This window comes from Ambystoma mexicanum, chromosome 12, assembly GCF_040938575.1.
Source record: "Ambystoma mexicanum isolate Mex_15411 chromosome 12, UKY_AmexF1_1, whole genome shotgun sequence".
NCBI lineage: Eukaryota > Metazoa > Chordata > Amphibia > Caudata > Ambystomatidae > Ambystoma > Ambystoma mexicanum.
The window spans coordinates 811,295,636-811,320,945 of record NC_090936.1 but is presented as its reverse complement, the minus strand read 5'-3'; the positions used below and the strand labels follow the sequence as shown (position 1 = coordinate 811,320,945).

The 25,310-nt window shown below is 43.7% G+C and overlaps 1 protein-coding gene across 1 annotated transcript in view; it reads right to left on the bottom strand.

Moving 5' to 3' along the window:
- The window catches only part of TMTC2 (transmembrane O-mannosyltransferase targeting cadherins 2), a 937,188-nt gene that overhangs the window by 223,367 nt on the left and 688,511 nt on the right, over positions 1-25,310 (bottom strand). The window contains exon 10 of the mRNA XM_069629317.1: positions 10,688-10,802. Coding sequence (XP_069485418.1) covers positions 10,688-10,802 — 115 coding nt within the window. The remainder of the gene's footprint in view (positions 1-10,687; positions 10,803-25,310) is intronic.

Below are 25,310 nucleotides of genomic sequence, written 5' to 3'. Positions count from 1 at the left end.
ATGCATCCTTCAAATTAGTTTCAAGTGTTCATTCAATGCGCAACCCGTTATGAGTGCCCCGGCACTCACCGGTCCTCGTCATTCCTCCCAGGCAGCTCCTGCTGCTTCTTTCTGCTTCTGAGGTCGGCGGCCCATCCTCCGAGAGCCCTGCTCTCATGCAGAAGGCAGTCTTGCACACATCAGCAACTCCGCTGCCTATGCAGGGATGCGAATGGCGTCCTCTCTTCTGACCTGCTCGCCCGCAGCTCCAGCTGCTCGTTCTCGCACACAGAGGCTCCCACACCTGTGACAGCCTAACAGCCTCTCTCGCCTTGGGCTCCACAGGTCATCTGCAATTTTGGCCAGTGTCCTTGTTCCTTCTTAGGTTCTACCACGGCTGTCGCCTCTCAGAAAGGGTCCCTGCTGGTCTCTCCCACACGGTCATCCCCGTTGCTCTCCCTGCTGTTCTCTGGTTCCCCATTTATACACCTGCAACCCCTTGACAGGTTGCAGGTGTGGCTCCTTAATTGGGCTCACCTGACTATAAACTGACATGCCTGATCCTCACAGTACTCTACAGGCATCTTCTTCGTCCCAGTATTAGAGTGGTTAAATGTATTTTTAGTGTTCATTACTCTCAGTTGCCTCTTCCTAGTCTCAGTACTAGAGTGGTGAACTAATTTACTTGTGTTCACTACTCCTAGTCACGTCTTCCTCGTCCCAGTATTCTCATACGAAACCTTGTGGGACAAGGAGGGGAGATCTTGTACAATAGCCCACAAAGGCTGGGAAAGGATTCAGGCGGTTTTCAATAGGGAAAGGGGGATACCATGTCTCTTCCTTGACCCTTCTACTCTTCTTCCCCCTTTTCTGGTGCTTCTAGAGTAGTATTATCTCTGTATACTTTCCTGGTTAGTGGGACAGGGATAGCAATATCCCATAATTGCCTCTGGGATAGAGGGTTCTTTCTGGAAGGGAAATGTGGAATACTGTGTCTCGCGTCTGAGGGCATCTCATACCAAACCCCCAAACAACCTTGCAACCAGGTGATCCTCCCTCGCTTCTCCACTACCCAGGGTCAAATTCCAAAAGTGATGGCCTTTCCCAGGCGACCTGAGAAGAGGATCCAAGGGAAGTAGATGTGAGGATGCCATCAGGTTTCTCACAGTATCCATCGACATACATAGGGGTTGTCATCCAACTTTCTTGAATTAGAAAAATATTGCGTTTTTGCAACACTCCTAATGAGCGAGTTACATTGAGAAGATGTGAAAACCCATGAGTGTTCCAAGAAATCAGGCTGCACATTCAAGCACCAGTCGCATCTTTTACTTTTATGACTTCCAATAACAGCTTTAGTACCCCTCTGATATTGTCTTGAGTTGTCACTGGGGCCTTTAGGACCATTTGTGCTTTTAAATAGCTTTACACTTTCCGATAGGTGGTAGCCTCTTGCAATTGCAGGATCCGTTCCTGCATCTAGTTCGAAGCCCAATTGGAGGATCCTTGTGCTGTAGGTGTGTATTATTGCAGATGTCTCAATCGTTGCGCAATGAATGCGCAATATATTTTGATTAGCACACTCTAAGGTCTCCAGGAAATCGAAGTCTGCCGTATCTAACATTCTCAGGGGTTGGATTTGGTGCAATATCGTCAGTAATTCAGAGCAGTTTAACAATTTTTTTGTGTTTTGCAGAGCAATCCATTTTATGGTCAAAACTGCTGAGATTGTTGGTGCCGTGAGCTCTTCACAGGCTGCTGCTACTGGTGGCTTCACTACCATCACAGAGTAGCTCCTTTCGGCCACTTTTCTTTCCCCAGTATCAAATGGGAGGATTCTAGGTTGTGCAGCTAAGCTGCAATCTTACTCCGCATTCGGGGGTTCTAGGAGATTCCGGCAGTCACCCTCAACATTTGCTGCACTGTTTTTTTTTTAATTAACCAACTAGTCAAGACCCCCAGGGATTGAGTATCAGATCTTCCTCTCCCTTCTTTAGTAGGCCTTTTAGTTGGCTTCTCACGCTTAGTGCCAGCTTAATTTCCAATCTTGTTTTCTGTTTGAATTTGCTTACTTTGGCGTATTTGTTGCCTTTTCATTTGTCTTTTATCCTTCCTGGTTAAATATATAACTGAGGTTCGCAACAAGTCTTCACTAGCTGCCATTGTATTATTCTCAGCCATATTTTCTTCAACTGGTTTCTTCTCCAGTTTCCAGTACAGCACAGGGTTGTCCTGTTGCCGTCGATCTATTAAGGTTTGTACTATCACTGCCTGTGTATTGTTTGCTGGTTGTTACCTCTTCCAAGATTATAAATGAGTATCACTGAGGAAGCACCCTTGGTGCTGCTTACTGAACCCATTGGTCACAAAGGACTGTTACATTAATTCAGAAATGTTTGGCACCAAAATGGAGTGTTCTATACACATATGTCATAGTGTCATAGAATAATATGCTACTCTCTGTTGATGATACACAATGCATTTAATTAAATGCATAGTGTCAGGCAAACAGATTCATAGTGTGATGCCTATGCCATTCGGTCCCTTGTCCGTCATCAGGGCTGAATCTGTAGAACAACCAAAATAGAGCATCATATCAAAATTGTTGGCTTGAAGGGAAGATAAAATGGAAGGTGAAATAATTTGCAAAACCATCTGCTGCCACAGTGCAAGGACCCAGTTTGGCTCTGAACACTGAGTGTGGAACTGCTCGCTGTGAAGACTAAGTACTGTTTATAAGTTGTCTACAACGAGACGGCGGATTGACAGACCCCAGCTCGCCAAACCGCATGGATGAGGTGATGCGCTATTTTGGTTGTCCTAAAGATTCAGGTATAATTTGTTCAGTATGCAGCACCCACGGTGTTCTCAGTAAAACTAATTTAGCTGTCAGATGTCCGCAAGCCAGTGACGTGTTTTCTGTAGTACGTCTTATCTTGTTCACTGACTATGTGTCAGTGTTGATCAGAGTGTGGTTACTTTATTAACCTTTTCAATCAATTAGACATGCTGCCCTACAGCCTTTTGCATTTTTCTCTTCCAAGATTCTCCCACAGCACAGAGTTATAACAGTACTTTCATTGCAATTTGCGTGGCAGCCATCATAGCTTGTAGTTCGTTATTAGTCGTGCCAGATGCCACAGTATTATTTGAATTAGGGTTCTCGCTGATGTCCATGTGCAAATTTGGAGATGCCGACAACCCCTGCGTAGTTGCTTGCAGGGGCTCCGCTTTTTCCTCCACCACGATGTGAGGTATATCTGTTAGGTTCAATGAAAGTTTCCTCCAGCACCTGGGGGCCAGCACCACTGCCAATGCTGTTTTGTAAATATTAACATAAGTCTAGCAGCAAATTATGATATATTCCGTTAAAGGTAATATCGTCCGGCTCTGTGTTAGTGTTCATCTCCTTTCAGATGTTTACTAGAGTGTTGTGTCCTTCAGTTTTAGCTGCCACCTTTATGGTGCTCATTCCACCCGGGATAAAAAGAAGGTGATTTTCCCGCAGGTTTTCATTGTGTCCAGGTAGGCAGTTCAGGCAGGTTAACTTGTGATTGGACTAGCCATATTATTTGAGCCTTCAATCACTGCCACCGTTTTCATACTTTCAGTATCTGCTTCCTTACGGCATATTCACCCAAAAATGGTTACAAAAGTAAAGCGGCTAATACAGTTCACGAACTGACGGACTGCAGAGTATACTTCTCCACACTCGCCTGCAAGGGAGCACATCGCGCAAGGAATGTGTTTTTATACGTTTCAGACATGAGACGTTGCTCGCCGAGGCTTCAGACCGAAGCAGTTGCTCCGAGGATCACTGCTCCACTCCTCAGCGATAAGGTATAGGGTGACTGCCAGTCTGTAGAGTATACTTCTCCACACTTGCCTACACACAAACAGTGATACAAAACCAGGAATGTACGAAGTTTGTTGTTAAAAAAACACAGAACAGAGGTGACAATTTCAAGCAAACACAGACAACTGAAGGCGTAAACTTGTACACTTTTTAATTTTTTAAAGAAGTAGTAATTATTGGGTTACATTTTTGGGATGGCAGGTCATTTGACCAAGTTTACAAACGCTCAGCCAAATTTTACAGACTTCTTAAAACATGTAAAATGAAGGGTACAGCTATCTACTGAACCCTGAGAGGAAAGCATCAACACCTGTGTATAGGCGCGTTATAAATGCCATATCATATCGTAACTCAATAACGAAACAGGTTAACAGTTCTGTGTTCGGAATTCAACCGGAGATGCAAGAAGCAAGCATCATCAGTTAAGACGGCGCAGCTCCGTTTTAACCGATGATGAAGCCATAATGCAATGTCATTCGTTGTTTATTTTATCAGCTTCAAATTGATGCCACTAACGCATGGAAAAACAAAGTGACCCTGAAAAGTCAACCTCCGGAGGAATTTAATTAGTAGAATTGGCTTCAAAATAAAGCCAACTTTTGAAACTTAATGAGCCCGAGTTATGCTAAAACAAGTTACTTTCTGGAGGGCATCAGTGAATTTTAAAAATGCACCGTCATGCATTCAGCCTGCCCGTTCAGTAGCGCGCGTATTTGCAAATGGAGAAAGCAGAGTTACTTTATATTGCTTACTGTAAACAACCAATGCTGAATGATTGCTACCCTATCATCAGAGGCGGATCTAACGGTCGCCAGGCAGACCAATGGCAACCGGGCCCCTGTGCCAGGCACCGCCCCTTTCACGCAGCACAGGGCCCTTTGCAGCACAGGGCCCTTTCTGTTGGACGTCTTGGACATCACTCCAGAGTCCAGTCTCCTTTCTTTCTCCCTTCCAATCCTGGGCCAGTGTAGGTAGTGGTACCTGAGAGACGACCGTGACGTAGACACGTCTCGTGACGTCCCTACACTGGCCCAGGATTGGAAGGGAGAAAGAAAGGAGACGGTTAGATCCGCCTCTGCCAGGTGACTCAGTGTTATGTGCCAGTGTGGTGGTGCTACGAGGAAGGAGTCGCCAATCGCCATTGCCCGGGCCTAGCGGCAGAAGAGAAGGTGCTGCTACTCGAGTCGAGGGAGGCTGTCGTCCAGCAGTGTTTGCGGTCTGCTGCTGCTGCTTACTAACACAGGTAAGCTTGGCTATTGTGGGCTTGGGGGCTTTGATGGTGTTTTTTTATTTCCAGTGTTTTTTTGTTTCCAGTGTTTCTAAGCATTTGTCTGCAGGCCTTTGCTTGGAAATGGATGTATTTATTTAAAGGGGGTGTGTAATCCGCGCTATCCCACTGTAAGCCGCTTCATGGCGCTGGAGGGAGGGGTGAGGAGTGGAAGGGGAAACAGGTTGAGAGGGAGGACAGAGATGGCAGATTTACTATTTTTTATGTCGTCTGTGCTTCCGAAACTAAGGGGTGTGTAACTGTGTGTTTTCGTTTAGTTTTAAATTCATTGTAGAGTTTAGGCTGATGTGTCCTGAACTGCCTGCCTCCTTGACTGTTTATCTTTGCTGGGCCTCGACATAGCTACTGCTGTGGGGATCAAATGGGACACGTAGGTGGTTGGCCTATTTATTGACGGAAGTGTGCAGCTGCAGCCAACGCGCACTTCCGTACTTGGACTCTTTGTGTGGTGGAATTTCCGAATTAGCGGATTTCGGTGGGTGATGCTTAGCTATGGGGCTTGCCCAGGTGTTAAAAGCAGTGCAGTCAGTGCCCATCTAGTGATTGTTCTTTCTTCTCTGGGGGCACTGGGAGAAGTCTAGCCTCTCTGCTCACTCAGTGCTCGGCCATAGGGCCTCCCACCCATTCGCTGCTTGGCCTCTCGGTGCCTCTCCTCTGGTGTGGTGAACTCTGGAAGGCCTCGGCAGTCAGTTTTGTGATTCGTTGTCTAATTTGTAATGCGTGCCCTGGGCTGGATGTAGTGACGGCTGCCCGTTTGATATGCTGCGTGGCCAGGGCTTGGCTGGGGAAGAGTACTCTATAGAGTTGTCTTATGGTTATTGCAGCCCTGATTCAGAGGCAGATCCAATGGTCGCCAGGCAGAGGGACCATCCCTGGCACAGCGAGTCAGAGGCTCTGGGCCCAGCTCAGAGGGGGAGTTCATGGACCGGAGTAGTGCGATGCCACCAGGGGCCCACTTCGTTGCCTCTGTGTCTCTCTATCTGTGTTTGTTTCTCTGTCTTTCTTTCTCGTCCTGTCCGCCTTCTTCTCCCTTCCCCTCCATCTCATTCATCTGTTTCTCTACAATCCTCTCACCTGCATTCCTATCTCATCCCATCCCACTTCCCCTTTACCCACGACTTCCTCTTCCATCCTATGTTCTGTTCTCTTAACTCACTTTATATAATTTTTCTCACTCCCTCTCCTAGACTCCGTTTTTCCTTATTCTTTTCTCCTTCGTTCTCATCCCTCCATCCCACTTCTCACTTGCCCCTCCTGTTCCTCTTTCTCATCGTCCTTCTCTAGCAGCCATCATTACCTCTCTCACCTTTTATCGTATTCCCCTCGTCCCCCCTCTCATCCGCCTCAAAAAGCACTCTTTGTCCCCCTTTGTTTTTCTTTTTCTTTCCACCTAGCTTGCTCTCTTTCACTCCTCACTCCACAGCCCCCTCCCCTTTCTTCCCCCGTGGATCTTGCACCAATCTGGTTTGAAATGATTGGCACAAGACAAGCAATGCCATACCTGATATAACTAGAACACATCTCCCCTTTCTTCCCCCATGGATCTTGCACCAATATGCTGAGTCTATCTGGTTTTAAATGATTGGCACGAGACAAGCAATGTCACGCCTGATATAACTAGAACACATCTCACGTATATATCTGTTGCAAAGAGCTAGAAGCTCAGAGGCTACAACCAAAAGGCTAGCTAGCCTCGAGTCCAGACAGTCCCGACATTAGCATAGCCCAGATCTTTTCCAAATCTAGCAACACCCCTGTCTGAAAGGGTGGACTTGTGGGGATGGATGGGCCTCTGTGAAACGTGACTATTTAGGGATCAAACACGTGACTCGCCACCCTAACTTGCTTTTGAGATTGAATGGGTATACAAGGGCATCATGCGCATGGTGCAGCAGTTGCTACCCTGGGTTGCTGCTTGTCAACCCTTCACCCCCCCCAATGGAGCATAATCGGGACACTGAAACTAAAGAGAAATCTGCTTTTGTCTTTTTTCAAATGTTACTGTCTGTAGTCAAAGTTGAAAGTCATTAATTTGAGCTTCAGGAGGGGTCCGAGAGAGATTCAAAGTTCTGAAAGGTAAAGCTCGACTGGAGCGTAACTGACCCCTAGGTAACTGTAATAAAGACAACTTCATAAAAAAATAGCTTTTGTCCCTAAAGTTTGCCATTATGCGCTTGTTACCACAATTAACTCCGCCCACCCAAAGCTCCGCCTCCATGACCCGCCCACCTAGGGCCCTGTGTCAGGTGCTGCCCACGGGGCCCTTTGCCTTAAATCTGCCACTGCCTACCATGAAAGTTACAGTTAAAAACGAAGAAAAAACACAATGTGCAAATAAAGAAGCACATGTTACTTCAGTCAATTTGAACATTCAGTACAAAGGTCCTAATGCTGTACGGTTTTGGCGGTCGTGCACACCTTCTTTCATTAAAATGACGACATTGAAGACTGAGGAAGCGCGCTCACAGGACGGAATACCAGGGGGTTACTTGGGTTACCCTCCCATCCAGCCTCCCACCCTCCTTCCCTCCCTCCCTCCGAGATATCCCATAAATCAATTATAAAGTCAGAAGCGGAGTAACACGACAGGTACAGTACAAAGGCAGAAGAAATGGCTCTCAATCGTAGCTTCACATTAGCACATCACCCTTCAAAAGCACTGCAGCGTCGCAGGTAACATAATTCGATTAAATACTGCACAAGTTAAGCCATTCAATAGGGACCACTCAATAATGCCATTAATCACTCCTGTCGTTTTTCAAGGTCACCAGCGCCCTCGGGACCACACCGCAGGTTTCCAGCCCACTGCACTGTTCATAAGCTATGTATTTTACAAATGTCTTTTTTCCAACTTCTGAGAATTACAATAAAAAAAGAAAATCTTGTGGTTCCTAATCATCACTTCAATTTTCATTTGTAATGGAAGTCGCTTGAAAGGCTTATTAGAGTAATACAATAGACAGAATGCTAGCATACTCGGCCGAGTAGCAGCTTCAGTGGGACTTGGGGGTAAGGTGCCTTCAACCCGTGCTCACGTTGCCCTGGAATCCTCAGCCTCTTAAGCGTCACTCTTGCCCAGCTCTCCTGCAGCCCGTCTGTTCCCTTTTCAATTCTCTCCAGTCCCTTGCTGGCTCTCTACCTCCCCCTCCTCCTTCAAGTACTCTGCTTTCATGCACTTTCCCCGTTCCTTCTCCTCTTCCATGTGGTGTTTTACCTCTCCCCCCCTCCCCTCATCTAGTTCATCCTTCAGGTGTTCTCGTTCCTCCTCTCCTGCCCAAGGGTGGACTAACCTACAGGGAACTCTGGAGATTCCCCGGGAGGCCTCTGCAACCTGGGAAACTTTTAGGTGATAACCCATTTTATTTTCACATTTTCTCATAGGAAAACATTTTGCTGAAAATGTGTAATATGGGGCCACTTTGAAAATGATTTCCAGGGCCGCGTTTGGTTCCCCGTCCACCAATGCTCTGGCCCCATTCTGTCCTCCCCTTCGATCTCTCTCTCTGCTCTTTACTTTCTCTCTCAGTTTTGATGTTGCCAAACAACTAACTCCCACACCTCATCTTCTGCCAAAACAATTTTTTATATTCCTCCCCAGGTTATAATTGGGAGCATGATTGGCCTACAAGGTGCAATGTATCAAAAATGGGATCTGGCCTCCTCATTGGATGGCTCACTATTGAACTACAAATTATGCAGGAGTGTCTTTTTGTAATCTGCACATGGACATGACTGCACGCACACAGCAAGCCTATAAAATAAAGGTCCACCATCTTGGAGTCAGAGTGTTCCCCCCCCCCCCTCCACCTGTGGTCTGTCTGGCTTCAGCATGGCAGTAGAAACAGCTGCTGGTGTGCAGAATCCCCTACGTTTTACAGACTAGTCTGCGCGTTGACCCTTACTCAAGCTGGCAAGCATTGAATTTTCACATAAACAGTGTTCATGCTACCATCAGTGCGGGGTGATCTTTTTATGTTGATGCATTTGTTCGTGGCTTGCTTCACAGAGACTGCAATGATATGCCTACACTCCGAGTGATGTTTGCTCTCAGTTCTAGTCTGCAGTCTTTTCCATGTGGAAAGGGAGACCCCGCGTTGGGGATGCACTAAGATTTAGGATCTGCTGGGGAAGAGTCACACAGAAGGATAGGGACATAATGGAGGCCTAGGGGGGATACCCACATACCACCTTCAGGATCCAGTATCTGAAGCCCTCAGACTCCAGGATCCGTTCTCTAGCCTTCCTTGAGGGACTGTCACAGTGCTTTAAAAAGGGGACGCCTCACAAAAAAGATTTTGCTGGAAAGCAGAACACTTAATTATGCAGAGAGAGAAAAGACCCCTAGGAAAGGGGTGAAAACAACCACAATGAAAAAGTTTCCTTCTTTAAGAACAAATAAATGAGATGCCATCACTCGCTCTCACTGCAACCTGGTATTAATTTACAATATTTTTAAATTGTGACATGTATACCGAACATTAGGGTCCGCACAGATTATTTTTCTGCGTGTAGCTGCCTACAAATTACAAAAGTCGTCCCAGCATCTAGCCACAATGTCCATCCTCCTCTCCCCCTAGGAATGTTAGCAAAATCACCTCTTGTGGCTCTTAGTAAATATAAACTTGAATGACACTTGTATGACTACATGGATATATACATACTAAGATTGGAGATGGCTGGCATTTGATCTCAAACGTCTGACGATTAATGGTGTGTTGGAAAACTAGCACAATTTGTCTCAAGCAAACTACACAAAAGGAGATCAGGAAAGTGCAGTTAATGATTTAATTTTCATCCAGGAAGTGCTAAACTACACCTACCAAGCAGTAAAGAAAATGCAAACAAACCATCAGGGCATAGGAGTGATCACAACTGCTGTGCTTCGCTCAACCATGTGGCCCAATTCTCCAGCAGGGCAACACACCTGAGGCCTCCGCTGCTAGCAGAGTTCTTTCTATGCCAGCGAAGAAGAAATCGGCCCTTTTGACCGTTTGATGCCACATATATATTAAACCTATGAGACCGCCCATGATGTATTATTCTGTCAGCAAGAAGGGTGCGTGATGTGCACTTATGACGTGAAGGTTTTCGCATGGATTTTAAAGATTTAATTGGACCCTCTGGCAGGGGGCTGTGTATTTATCCGGGCACAAAAGAGGTTAAGTGTCTGTGCAGGAGTACATTCAAAATAAACTCTGCAGGAAGGAGAACACCAAAAAAGCATGCATACATCAATGTACAAATCAAGCAATTCTTTGAAGGCAGTGTGGTCATTTAATATGCCCTTTTTCAAAGGTTTACTGACCTGACAAATAAACCCAGCATGCTTTTCTAACGGAGATAGGATTACTTAAATTTGCCTTCGTTTGTTTTCAATACAGAAGATTGCGGGAGGGTGCGCGGAAGGATTAAGAAAACCCACTGAATGCATAGTCCTTTTTTTATTGGGAATACCTGTTAGCCCCAATCCAAGCGCAGCAACACACATGCTACCCGACCGAGTAGCTTTTAAGGTAACCTCAATGAGAAACAACATTAAAAGGAACGTGTGGAAGACACTGTACCGGAGCATGTGAGCAGCATTAAAGACCACTTCAAACTCGGAACTGTCCAGCTCAGCTGCCTTCTTTGCCATTTCAGCCGCTTCGATTAAGCGAGATTCTTCCAAAAGGAACTGACCTGCAAACACAAAGGGAATGGCTCACGTGGACAATCAAGAGATGCGAACATTAAGAAATGTTTTCTATTTTTACTCATTGAGAAAGGGGAAAAACAGATTTGCAAATTTGACTAATTAAACGTTCTACGGTTTTTGCCAAATATGTATTCCATCATATTAGTTTCTCCAGTGCCACCAACCAGAAACACGTCTTGTATGAAAAGAAAACAGCCATGTCAGTCATTCTTTTTGAAAACTGGCATAAACACAGCCTCTAGTCATGCTCACTCAGGCTGGGTGCAACCCAAGAGTGGCATTTTGATCGGCCACTTTTAGCTATTGATCCTTCTCTTTTAATGGTATCTGGTCCTCTTGCCTGGCCCCCAATCCCAGATTTCTCCTCAGTGTCTGGGTTCTTCCTTCGGGCTTAGCAACCACCCACTCTTGCCAGGATTTGACCCCTACACTAGTTCCTCCTTATCTAGCCGTATACCCATTGCTCCCATTAACTTCGCCCACTACTCCTATTGGGTCACCGGACACTACCCTAGCACCTTTCACTCACTTGTTCCGTGTGCTTGAATCACCCTTACTGTTAAGGCAGCTGTTCCTCCTGCAGCCTGAGCGGTGGGGGAAACCCACCCCCTGCCTTTTATTGGTAATCCTTCCTTTGCTGCAGCTTTTGTTCATAGTGCCTCCCGCCTACATGCACCCTTGCTTCCAAGACTGCTTCACGGTCTTGCTCCAGACCAAACACTTCCTGAAATCATGGCCAAATTGAGAGTTCAAAGGAGTAGAGTTGTATCAACTGAACTAAAATTCCCAAGGAACCTTTGATGAAGTATCATACTGTAGCGATAAATCAATAGAAAAGGCTCCAATCTAGTTTTTGTACACAAGGGAATGCACATAATACGATTGTAACCATGCATACACACAGGGCCCAAGATAGCCAGCTGGAGGCAATGATCGAGATAAACTTGATTCCAAAAGACTGACGGCGGACATCATTTCCAAATAAATAACTTTTCAACTTGTACGTCTTCCCAGTAGAAGTGTCCTTAACATGTAAAACATAAGGCGAGCGAAATTCCCTATCCGCTATATTTTCAGCAGACAGTGGGAGGCCGGCTGGAGAAGAATCATGTCTGTAAGCGAAATGTGAGAGGGTTTTGACTTTGGAAAGGGAGGATGATAGTATTATGCGTATCATGCGAAAAAAATGCATTCTCTGCAGCATACACAACAAAAGGATTAAGCGGAAGGGAGGTCAGGAAAGCAATTGTAAAATGCATTACCAAATAGAACAGGGCATGAATAAATAAAACATGTAACCCTGCAGTCTTATTTGTAAAGTCCAGGAGGCGACCACTATATAATGCACATCGCAACACATGTCCCAAAGTTGGAAAACAGACCAATAATGCCTATTTCCTGAAAGATATATTGGGAAAACCATCTAAGGTGATGAGACAATAGTTAATGAAACACGGTAAACATAAAATGGTGGACTCATTTCCCAACAAACCAGCAGAGACGAAGGCTTAACAAAAAAAGACTGAATCAACATGAGGAAACGGGACATGTACAGTGCAACACAATAAAACACGGAAAACATATAAATACATTTTGTACCAATGCGTCAGAATATAAAAGGCAAAAGAAAAAGCCTGACAATCAGTCTAAGTAAATATAAAACTTCAAGATGAAAAAAGCAACCAATAATGTGTATGAACAAAAAAGGATATGGCTAAACTGTCATAATATATATATATATATATATATATATATATATATATATATATATCCCCATTGCTTCCCAGCTAGGCTTGTGCATTAGAAATCCTATACATATTTATTTTAATTAATATTGTGCTACAGTCAGTCAACCGAGAACTGAACTGGTGAAATGAAGTATCTTTGGAGGGAACATGGCAGGTCCTTAGGCTCTTTATGAGGGTGTATAGTTAATAGGTTTCATTCAAGATGTCAGGCATTAGAGATTCGGTACATGATTTTAAATATCGCCACGCGAGCCATCTGGCTCCCACCACCAAGGCTACATGTCTCCAACTCCTCTGGGTGGAACTCTCACAGGAAAACTAACATTCTCAGCACCTGCAGGACATTCCATTAGGTTGTAGCTCCGCTTATACATACAGGCATACAGGAAAGGAAAACGGGATATAAACACACCTCCTTTCCTTAGACCTATGACAAAGGCACACCTATACACGGTGAGCAGGAAAGCACAGAGGATAGAACAGCTGGTTACTAATACAAACATTCAAACTGCAAAACGTTATGTGGTTAAGCAAAAAACAAGTATGATTCTACGAAAATATTCATAGTAGCATTCATATCCCTTTACAATAGCAATATTATAGAGTGATTATAGAGTGGCTAATGACATTGGCATGGTTCAATGCTCTTCGAATGCTGCAATACAAAAAGGTGGGGGTTGGAAGATGTTTTAATCATGCAACATCCAATGCAGGAGAATTTTCCACCCACCCCAAATCAGGCGTGCACAATTTCTATTGATTGAATAAAGTTTTTTATGAACCTGTGACCCACAATTTAACAGTATTATTCCCCTACAGCTTACCTCCACTTTTGGGAAAAGAAACACAAGGTTGCACAGAAGGCCTATTTATTAATAAAATAGAAATGATAGAATCAATTTAAATAAACGGATTATGCATCTATGAAATTCCATCTTCTAAGGACACTACAATGAAGAATGATCAATAACATTTCTATGCTACATTTAATTGAATAAACCTTGGTAAACACACATCACTATATGCACATTTGATTTATCGTGAGTGCTCATCCACCATGTATTGAATAGTGTGTGAGGACTCTGAATAAAGTTGTCATTTTATATGAGATTCAATTTAATCAGAACAGCTCTGCCAATGTAAATCTCTCGATTTCTTATTCATTGCAAATAATCACACTCTCCCACCCCGTGGCTGGTCAAAATTTCAATCTGCGTTTTAGAAAATGGAACTGTAAGCAAGCTACTTAACATCCCTGCATGTAAATCACTTGCCAAAATGAAAGTATGTTTACTAAACTCCCTTCAGAGGTGTTTAGTATTTCATTTATGTTTAAAAGTGTCAATTTATTTTTAATGAGCAACTTAAGAGTGGAAAAATGGGAAGCGATTGATCACTGTTCACCCTTTTTATTAAATGGATCAGCACCAGTAACCAGACTCTGCTTGGTGATGTAACCCAGAACGGACTTCAATTTGCTTTTTTTCCCCAAGGTATGCAGACAGCAAGATGTTCCTTTAGCTCACTGAATACATCTGTGTATGATCATTACACAGAGTAGTCAGGAGATCTTTCAGTATACACACCATTGGTCATATTCTATCCAATATATAATTCCAGAAGCAGATACAGCTCTGAAAATGTCCTTAACAAATCAGGATGTATGTACAGTCAACTTATATACCCCACCCTTCAGTACTTAAAATGTCAGGGGTCAGGGTTTACTTATTCCCCTTAGTATCTATCTCTGCTGTGATGAATTCACCAATGTCATTGATCCTTCTCAGATGAAACTTTTTCCCATATGGCCAGGAAAGGGCAGCCGCTACCTGATCCTGACCCTGGGATGGCTGTCTGAGGGGAACGTCATATGGGGTAGAAAACAGTCAGGGGCGGGCAGCAGACACACTGGTAAGGCCATTGCATCCCCCTTTACACTCAGTACATGACACCCCGCCCCAAACTCCCATACCTTTATGGCTTCTGTGGTGTAGACCAAATTCAACCACCTTACACCAATACTAGAACTCTTTCTAACATCTTCTGTAGAGACACAGTCGAGAAAGAGCACGGGAGCAATATATATCACAGAACTGGGGGCATGCTATAGTTGGAGTACAGGTGGTGGCGCAATGTTTAAAAGCAGGAAGCGTCAAGGTGGAAGGAGATTAACTTCACTCGGGTTGGGAGGCGGAGACAAGCCAAGCAGTTAAGCATAGAGAGGCCAGACGAGAGCAGAGAAATCTCCCTAGCTTAGGGTAGAAAACTGGCGGGTAAGGCAGAGCTAAGGTACATAGAGGAGGGAAGGCAGAGGCCGGCAAAGAGATGCATATCAGGGCAACAGAGATGCTGAACTGCGACGTGAGGTAGTGCAGAAGCTTTGCGCCAGCAAGGGAAGCCGCAGCATCAGGCAAACACCCTTCTGCTACAAGGCAGAGCCGCTCACATTTAGATGAGAAGCCAAAAACAAAAGGCCAGAGAGAGAGCAAGCTAGTCTGAGAAGCAATCACAATGCCAGTGAGCCCACGGTGGAGGGTAGAGACACTGGGTTGTACTCTAGGAACATACTACTCACCGAAAGTGAGGAACAAAATCCCACGGTTTGCATACTAAGTGTTCTGAATAATCCCAGTGCTTTGGGAAGTTAAAGGACAAGTACACAGAAGAAAATAACAGTGAAGGATTATAAGAAAGAGGTACTTGGGGAAAGAGGCATACCCCCTTATGTCCTTAATGGTGATGAATATTGTGAAAGAACTGACAGAAGAGAAAAACAGGCAGTGTGATTGCGAGTCGGGGACCTGCCCCCAAATACAGTAAACATTGAAAACCCTTGCAGGAGAGTATACCAGGCAAGCCTATAATAATGTGTGGGAAGCACGGATTAGAAAAAAACCCTGCAATTGTGTGGAATATAGGGAAGGGAGCAATATCCCCTTGACTGGTTAATGACATATCCTGGAAAAGGAACTGTGACTTTAAGCTGGGAAGAAGCTGAGAAACCCAGGGGAAGGGACGCCTCCCTGTTGAGGATTGTGGAACTTTGAAAATTGTTTGTTGCACACCTATTTTGGAACTTTGTGTTGGAACATTGGAAAAGCTACAGGTGGAAAGCTGAAAAAATATATCCCTTTACACATTTCTTTGATTTTAGTTTGTCAGGGTCAGGATAGGATTATGGATACAGGCTGTGAATTATGCTTCAATACCAATGTTTAACCATGTGCTGATGTCATGACCTACTACAGACGAATCCTAAGAAGAGGTGTGTTATAAATATGATCTGAAGATGGCTATGAAGATAAAACTGGCCAATGAGAACGTAGGAATTGGGAAACCATGGCATTTCTTTGAAGAGGGGTTTGTCCAATCATGGCTGGGCGGTGGATTAGTATTTGAAAGTGTTTTAACTGTTGCAAAACTGTATAAAAGATGTGAACTGATGCGGTTTGTTGAGACTTGGATTAGTTTGGTCCTGCAACACCATCTAACTGTCACCCGGAGAATTGTACAATAAACCTGCTTTATGTACAACTGTGTGCTCACTTCTTAAGTGGTGAGCCTGTTTGGGTTAAGGTGATTAATGGCCGATCTGCACATAGGTTTAATAATAAAATCACGCAATTGCCTATAAGAGACAATACTGCCTGTAGTGTTATTGGTAGTAGTAGTGCTGCAGGTAACAGTTATTTTGCTTCTACTGATATCGTTACTTAAAGTACTACCACCAGTAATACGAGTAATATGAATTATTGTGCTGCTGCTGGTGGTAAGTGTATTACTGTAAGTAGTATTACTAATAGTAGCACTTATACTTCTGGTACTGCTATTGTTTGTGTGGCAGGATTAGCAGGCGAGGAAACTGGTTGGTCACATTAAAGGAAAATGCAACCATTTAATTTAGCCCTTTTTGGGTATAATGGGTATGCGGGCTGTACTTCATTGCCTCCCCTGATGTCAGCTGCTATGAAGGGCTTGAAAACAGCTGACAATATGCAAGTGCAAATCTTTTAAAAATATCAAAAATAGCATAAATGTGATTTTTATCTGTTAGAACATAGGAATATTCAGAAGACAAAACATTAACATTTTATTTTAGGAAAAATTGGGTCCCTTTTAAAATCAGAAAGCACTGACATGTTGTAGTGAAACACACACCTGCTAGTAATCACTATTAAAGTGTCAGAGTGCCTTACAAATGTGTTCCTGGCATCATGTTATATATGCATATGGCCGGAGTACTTGAGAAAAGCTTTTGAAACTTTTTGAAAATGTTTTGCAAATAAAGAAAACAAACGGAATTATTGTTAAAAAAGATTATGTGTGCAGTTGGTGAGATACACAGTCTGAATTCAATGTAGAGAAAAGGGTTTTGTATATGACCCCGTTCTACCATGGAACACATCAATAGATGCATTATGACCCCAAGTTCCTGTCCATACCCCCCATCTTGATGTATCCAATTTAGACCCGTTTTTGTTTTTATTTCGTTTACTCCTTGTAATGGACTCTTCATCCAAATTCAGCTTTATAGTACATCAGAAAATCATGATAAAACATTATGCATTTTGTTATTCTACCAGTTAAATATCCTGTATGAAAAAAAAACAATATTGAAAAGCAGGAAAGATTGATGCAACTGGAAATTTGCCTTTGCCTTTACTGGATACCAGTATGACCGGTTGAAGATCCTGGATAATTGGATCTGTTGGAAGGGCCACAGAGGAATAAGTAAACACATTCACTTGCTTCTTACAGTGCATGTGTCCAAGATGCAGAATAGAAGGCAGTTGATGAAATGATGTCCACATTAATAAGAGCAAAACAAAATGCGAACCAAGGACAATTCTTTTTAATGACCATTCGAGATACTTCTCCGGAAACGGGAAGAATCATCTTGTGGAACTGAAACGAGTTAGGCAAGTTGTAAGTGGAATTAATTTCAGAGTGAACCAAACTGCAACATTTACAAAGACTTATGTTTATGCTAAAATAGATGAGTAATTCAAAAGAATATGAGGATGGTTCCTGGAAATTAATCACTAAGCAATGTTATCATGTTAACCAATTGCTGATGGAATCCAAGAAAGGAGACATGTTTACATCATCTGGTTTGCCCAAATGAGTATTCCCTGTGCACTTTCAGTTATTTGCTTGATTTAATGATGCATTCTCTTTTCATTTCACAGGGCAATTAAGTAAGGAATTTGAAAAATGAAAATGAGACATCTATTACCTCAGATTTGCATACATCTACATTTCTAAATTTTGGATAATTGCATGCATATTGCAGAACAGCTAACAGTAAGCAAAAAAGGCAAATTAATAGTTGTGTTAGCTGCGCTATGAAAAGCCAAGCAAAAATGGCCTTGAGCAACAGAGCACTATAACAAAAAGTACATGTAATATGCTTTATTAATAAATTAAAGCTAATGATTCTAAAGCTGAGACGGAATTGCAAATAGAGGGGCATTAAACGAACATCGCATGCAGAGTATCACACAAATCCATTAGCATGTTGCAGACTACCCCTTACCAATACTTGGCAACCTCACAATCTCAACCCCCCCAGCCCCTATTACCATCCTGATATGTGTTTTGCTATTTACGCTGTCGCTTGACTAGGGCATGGGTATTGCTAACCCATATGCCAGCAATATTAGGCTTCAAGGACTCCTGTGCAGCCCCTCTGCTGAATGCTAGTCTACTTTGTGAATCATTTGGGACAAGCTTCCCAGGCTCTGCTGGTAGGAAGATGAACCAAGCACTCATCTCACTGCATCATGCTCTAAACATTTGTGTCTGAATCGGGCCAATCATTTATGGACTCATCTTTTGCAAAGGTGCCATACTTGTTTAATGTGCATTACTGTGGCTGGATAAAATAAAATCGTTAGATCGGATGAGTGGTAACATTTGAGATTGTTGCGAGGACAGAAGAACATTTAAACATATAAACGTGCTACCAAATCTTTACGATTCATCAATTGTCTTATTTACACACTGGCATTTATTATTATGATGCGCTGCTATACCAGACAGATGGAAAGCACCCTTTGGTAGCATGCCATGACATTCTCACATCCAAAATCAATACTAACTACCAACTAACCTCACAGCCTCTCGCTCAAGACCACATCCCCGAAACAAAACACAGCACAAAAACATCCGTAACCACAACCTGAAAGCACATGACATGCTTTGATTAACCCGACTGGGTCACCTCCACCACACACAATCACACTTCATACCAAACATACCCTCCACGGTGTGTGAGCAGGAGTGGTCTCAAAGGACGCTGCATGACCAAAACACATTTAGAAGCTTACGGGAACAGAGATCCCTGCTCTAATTCCTATCTGCAGGCATCCACACCTCTACTGTGAACTCTCCCACAAACCTTAACCTCGGTTAGTTTCAGGTGCATGTCATTGCCATCCTGCACAAGATGGGTGGAGCATTTGGGTCAGCACTACTCCCACTTGAGTGCGGGGTGTGTAATGCAAATGCCAAGCCTTAAAATGCCTATCGCTTGCAATGCACGAAATGCTTTGCTCGAGTTTGTTTATTTTGGGCATTACGTGTACTGTGAGTGCATGGAGCTGAAAAGGAACCACCTTGCACTGCAATTTCATCTGTACCTAGCCTGTGGTAGGGTCGGCAATGCACAAGGAAAGAGATGCAGACAGAGCACATCTCTTAGCAAATAAAGGATGTGCTCAAGGATGCAGCTGCCACTATAAAGGCATGCCCATACTGGCGTGAACATCCAATCCGTGTTTCAAGAATAAGCCTCCATGACAAATACCGTAATTTCCCCCCAAGCCCCCACAATTGGCAAAAGAAATAATTAAGTGCAAGATTTACAAAAGTGAAAGGACACTCAAGGCAGAAAGAATGTATGCACAATACAAAAAGCAGATGAGTGCTACTCGTGATTTGAGTGCTACTCGTAATTTCATTGCAGAACATTCACTGCACCTTTTTCAGTGCATGATATTCACTGCAATGCAATCCATGGACCATATAATAAAAGAAAAACAGATAGTGACTTTGGCAAAGGGGATATTGATTATGGGAGAGTAGAAATTCGGTGCAGGGGGTAAACCACTGCATTGTGCAGCTGCAAGGAGTTACAAAAACTGTAAACAAATGTGTGGTAAACACACTTGGACAAGAGTATTCAAGTGTTCGATAGGGTGGAATCATCAAAGAAAGAGCTGGTGGCAATGCACCAGCTGAGGCAAAGTAGGATTAAAAAGGTCTCAAAAGTGACTTATCACAGTGACAGCACTCATTCTATAATGTACTTAACTCAGTGCTAACATAAGATTTGAGAATCTCTCCCATGTACATGTCTGACTAGCCACATACTAAACCAGAGACCTGAATAGGGCCACGATAGTGTTTCCAAAGGTCAAAACACAAAACATTGATACCTGTAGACTAACAGCTATAGCTATTGTTTATAAATGACCTAGCTATAATATTAAGGGACCCAAAGTACAAGAATCAAAATAGGTTGATTAATAGCAAGCATGGTAAATTACATTTAGTGAATGCATTTACTTTATGTACATGTCACACTCCGGATTCTTTCAAACATTGAATCGTATACGAAAATCACTATGCTTGGAGAAATCGAAATTATTACCCATGTGTTATACAGATTAGAATCGTAAATTACGAAATGGGAGTTCACACACCTCTTCAAATTAAATGATAAAACAACTCCACAGAGATCCTAGATTGTAATCTTGCAGTGTAAACCACCTATGCACCCCTGACTGAGTGCCTCCTTTGATTTACAAAAACAAAATCTTACTACACACATATATAACAATTAAAACAAATAATGAATGATTATATAACTTTATAAATATATAGAACTGAAGTCCTAATCACAAACTATCACCCTCTGGGCTCCGTCCATCTGGCAGCCTCTCTCAGCCCATTGACAATCAAACATCAAAAACCTGGGCTTCTGTCTTAACAAGGATCGGACGTTATCCTCTCTTGCAAGCTCAGCTGTCGGCTGCTGCTTCCTTCATCTCCACTCCCTCAGGATAGTACTGCCATACTGGATATTTCCTCACATAGTCAAACTTATCAGCGCCCAACCATAATACACTACCGAAACAGTGCAGACCTCAGTCTCTCCTCTTCCCTATGTTTGAGACTCCAAAGAATCCAGAACGCGGCTGCTCACCTCGTTCTTCACCACAAACGAAGCAGCATCACTCCGGCACTATCTTCCTTCTACTGGCTGCATGTTCCCAAAGATATCATCTTCAACTGCTTGTGCATCAACTCATCAAAACTTCTACATGGCTAGATCCCCTCTCCTCACGCTTAAGTTTAATCAATATATCACTGCCAGACACCCCAGAACTTCACCAGATCCCATGAGTAGAGTCGCTCTTAATGCACTTGCCTCAATATGCTGAAACCACCACCCCTAAAAACTCTTCAAGAAAATAAGATATCTTTAGGATTTGGATAGTCAGCATCAAGGGAGGACCTTGGAGAATGTTGCACTTTCAAAATGCTAAAGATAAATACAACTTTCTTTTTGTGGTGTTTCCATCATCATCTGTAGATGAACTATAGCTAATACCATATTAATAATTATCATAAATATGTAATTATTAGAGAACTCATTTATTTTTGTCTTATGTGCAGTACTTTCCCCATTTAATTCTTAGGGAAGGAACATTTCTTTTTGCCAAGAACATTACCAAAACTATGAAGGGAAAGCAGATGTGTCCAGTCATCATTGTATAGCACAAGAAGCACATTTTGGAATGTCTGGTGTATATGTAGTAATATTTGTTCATGAATTCCTTCCACAGTATCTGTCTTTTCCATTTTATAATTTGTAGGTGTCTTATTTACTCACATCAACATTAGGAGATAACAGGCTTTCTTTGTTAACACAGCAGGGGTGGGGGTTAACCCTGGTCTCTTACACTTTAAACATACAAAAACCTCCATGGACTGCTTATCTAGAAGGAGTCTCAACATTGCATCATAGTGATTAAGTAAATTCATATGTATTTAATATTAATTTGTTAAAAAAACAACATCTTCTTTTAGTTAGACATTACAAGTATCAATTATTAGTTACAGAATAAATTTCAATACCATCTGTACAGTAAAACCATCCATTAAAACACCATACTGAAGTGCTATGTGCTTGAGAAAGTGTCTTAGTGCTAAAGTGCTACCAATTCTATCAACCTCTATTTGTGTTAACCATACAATAAATGCTGCAACCCTGTAGTAGATCTCCTGCCTATTCTAATGCCCGACATGTTTCATTCCTTGTGGGCAGCCTTAGTCTGCGTGAATTCTTCAGGGGCTGACCACTCGCAATAGACTAGTAGTGATACCTGGCATGCCCTGTAACTTCGTTTTCCATTATTAGTTCAGGCTACTATTCTATGCTACTGGGAGCCCTACAATCGCTTGCCAATTCCGAAGGCTTTATTGACTCTATATATAGAAGAAAACGCGTAGCAATCTATTGTATTGCTTCTTATAGTTAGGCTTAGTCCGACTATTGTTGCATCTGGGCTTGTGCTTCCATATTAATTGGTTCTGTAATTCGACTTGGCCGTCAGCCTCTTGCTGCTTGCCCTTGACAACTCTGCAAGCTTTGTATCTCCAGAGGTTTTACATTACAACTTCCACTCGCCCTACCCAGCATTTGCAGTGGTGAGAATAAATGAGGGTCTCAGTCCAACATGTGTAGTGAAATGCTGGTTTCAAATCCCGGCACTAAACTGATTACACCTTTTGTCCATCCAGTACATTAGCTACTCTGATCATGATTACTATGTGCCCTCTGTAATGGACCGGAGGGGGGGGGGGGTGTCTGTACTCCTGCTCTCTATATGGCAGAGGAGAGTCACAGAGGACCCCGGCCAAGATTCTCTATAGTGCTAAACGTGGCGAGCAATCAAGGCCTAGCTTCTCAGGAGGTGATGTGGGCTGGTTCTTAAGTACAGTGTAGTCCCCAAGCACCCACAAAGGAATGTCCACACACTGTATTAGTTAAAACACAGTCTTTATATAAATAAGGTTCAAGGTTATATACACAATCACGATTTGTTGTGCTCTGAAAAATCTAAAATGGTAAATGTATTCTGTTCTAGGTGGTACCAGGATTACTCTGATTCTATTAAAATGCATCAACTGTACGCAGTTCAAATAGCATATGAATCAACACAGCAAAACGATATCACCCATAGACTTAGGAGGAAGACAACTTGGTTAGACAATTGGCAGAACACTGGGTCCCTACCGTCAGGCACAGTTCTGTACTAGGATCCTCCCCCCCGCCCCCCCACCTGGGCAACCTGTAAATGAAGATGCAGTGCAAGCCCAGTCCATATATTGTATATTAAAGTCTCATCTTCTTATATAGTTCTGCAACCCAAATGTACCTTGTGTTATAGAGTTCTGCATTGGGGAATCGACGGTCCCTTTTTGAGTCCACTCCCTTTCAGGCAGGAGCCACGGGTCGTCCGAGATGAAAAAAAGGTGAACGTTGTCATTGAGGCAGCAGCTTCGGTCCTTGCGGTGCTCGCTGACGATTGGTTGAAAATGTTGTGCAACAGGGGAGGCGTGCCGTGCACCTCAACAATGACGGTTTGTTGCCGCAAAGAGTCAATGAAGAACTTTGGCCAGCAAGGGCGTCGAGTCGTCAGCGTCTGGTGTTGGCGAACGGGACGTGACCACGGCTGGCTTCAGTAGCTTCGTCGGTGTCTGAGGTCTTCAAGTGGCGTGAAACCCACCGGTGGATTCTCCTCGGTCGTCGACGGCCTTGACTTTCTCCGGCAGGATGAAAGCGGTCGGCGATGATGAGCAAGGGAGCCCTTCGATCAAAATGTTCTTAGGTAAAGTGAGCACGGCGTCTCCAGTCAGCGATGGTGGACGGCTGGCTGGGGCTTCTCTTCATTCTCCTTGATGGTCCCCTTCTCAGGTCGGCAGCCTTTCGTAGGTCTGTCTACCAGGGAGCTTTGGCAAATATCAGCTGGTGCATGATGGTCCCTCGTAGGTTGGGGAGGGGTCTCCTAGCTGGGTCTGCTCTTGGATCAGTTCTTTGAAGGCACAGCAACTTTCAGATTAGCGAAGTACAGCAGCTGCAGTTGTTCTTCCATTGGGCTTCAAAGTTAAGCATCAGTTTCAATGTCAGTTTCTACTTCAGCTTCTGAACGATTTCTAGCAGTGAGAGGCCCCCAGATATACTGTTGATTTCCCATTCACTTTGCTGGGTCACACTCAGGCAACCAATCACTCAGAAGGGCATTCAGGCAGCCAATCAGACGCACAGTGCATTCAGGCCATTCTTCGCCATCCAGACATCACAACACAGAATGTGGATTCAGACAAGTACACTGCCATTCAGCACTACAACACTGCAACCAGTTTTGGGCAGGGCTGTCTCAGTCATTGTGTCAAACACCAGATCGTAGACACCCATAACACAGAATGCGTATTTGTCACACACTCCATTCCCCCAGGCCCCACCCCTCGGGCGTACCCACAACATACAGTCATTGGGAAGGCTCCACCAGTCTGGCCTGGACTTTCCCCACAACACCATACATGGAACATCCACCCAACAGCTAATCAGGGGAAAGGGACAGAGTCAGAGCTTCCCAGGACTTTGGGAAAAGGAAGGTAACAGGCAATAATAGGAAGCAAGAGGCCATCTTGTTTCCCATCAGGAATCCACTGATTCCAATGACTGGCCTGAGCATCCCAAAATGGAGGATGCGCAGGGCACCTGTCAATTTAGCACGGAGCTGCTACCAGCCCATACCCTGTTCTGTGGGCCACGCACAGGGGCCCAAAAACAAATTAGGAGTACAGGGTCGTACTCCCACCCATAGGTGCCATGAGGGTATCCCAAGGGTCTGTTCACCAAACCAAATACAGGAAGAGCCACACCACCAGGAGTCCCACATGAACTCCTGTGCGGAAAACAAGACAGAACACATGATAAAGCAATAAAGGACAAGGATTCAGAGGCCCTGTCCCTCTGATGTATTTCCAGCAACACACCCTCGCAACATGAAAGTGTTTTTTTAACCTTGTTGACCCTTGCAGGCCACCTGCCCTACCCTTTACTATTTAGGCCTACCATTTGATTTGTTACGACAGGAAGTTGTCTGCCATATGTAGACTTCCGAAACTGACTCTTATAATGTATGTTGTATTCTTTGGTGGACAGGTGTAAAGTCATAATTGGCATACTCAAATATCTTCTATGCATAGGTGACTGTTTTTAGAACAGAGAGATAACGGTACTAGAGTATCTAATCATGGTGAATGCTGAATCAATACAGAGGAACAAGGGGGGGGGGGTCTGGGAATCTCTCTAGCAGCACAAGAGATTCCCAGACCCCCCTTTGTTTTGCATAAATTAACTTTGGGTTTCACCCTAAGTTAACAGGGCGATCCAGACGTGGACCTCTTGCTCACTGTTCTTAGAGAGGCAACAGTTTCACCTCACTGATGATGCCCAACAAGGCTGAAACACGTGGATGGGGTTACTGATGGTACTTTTGTTCAGAGGAGAATTGCCTAGCATTTCGGCGCTGGACTGCCCCTAGGCAGGACAAAGGCTGATATGCGGGCACATTTCTTCTCTGTGAAAGGGACAGTGAGCTAAAGACTTGGTAGAGTCTCTCCCAGGGGTTATTCACCCAAGAACAGGTCATTGGACTGTGTTTG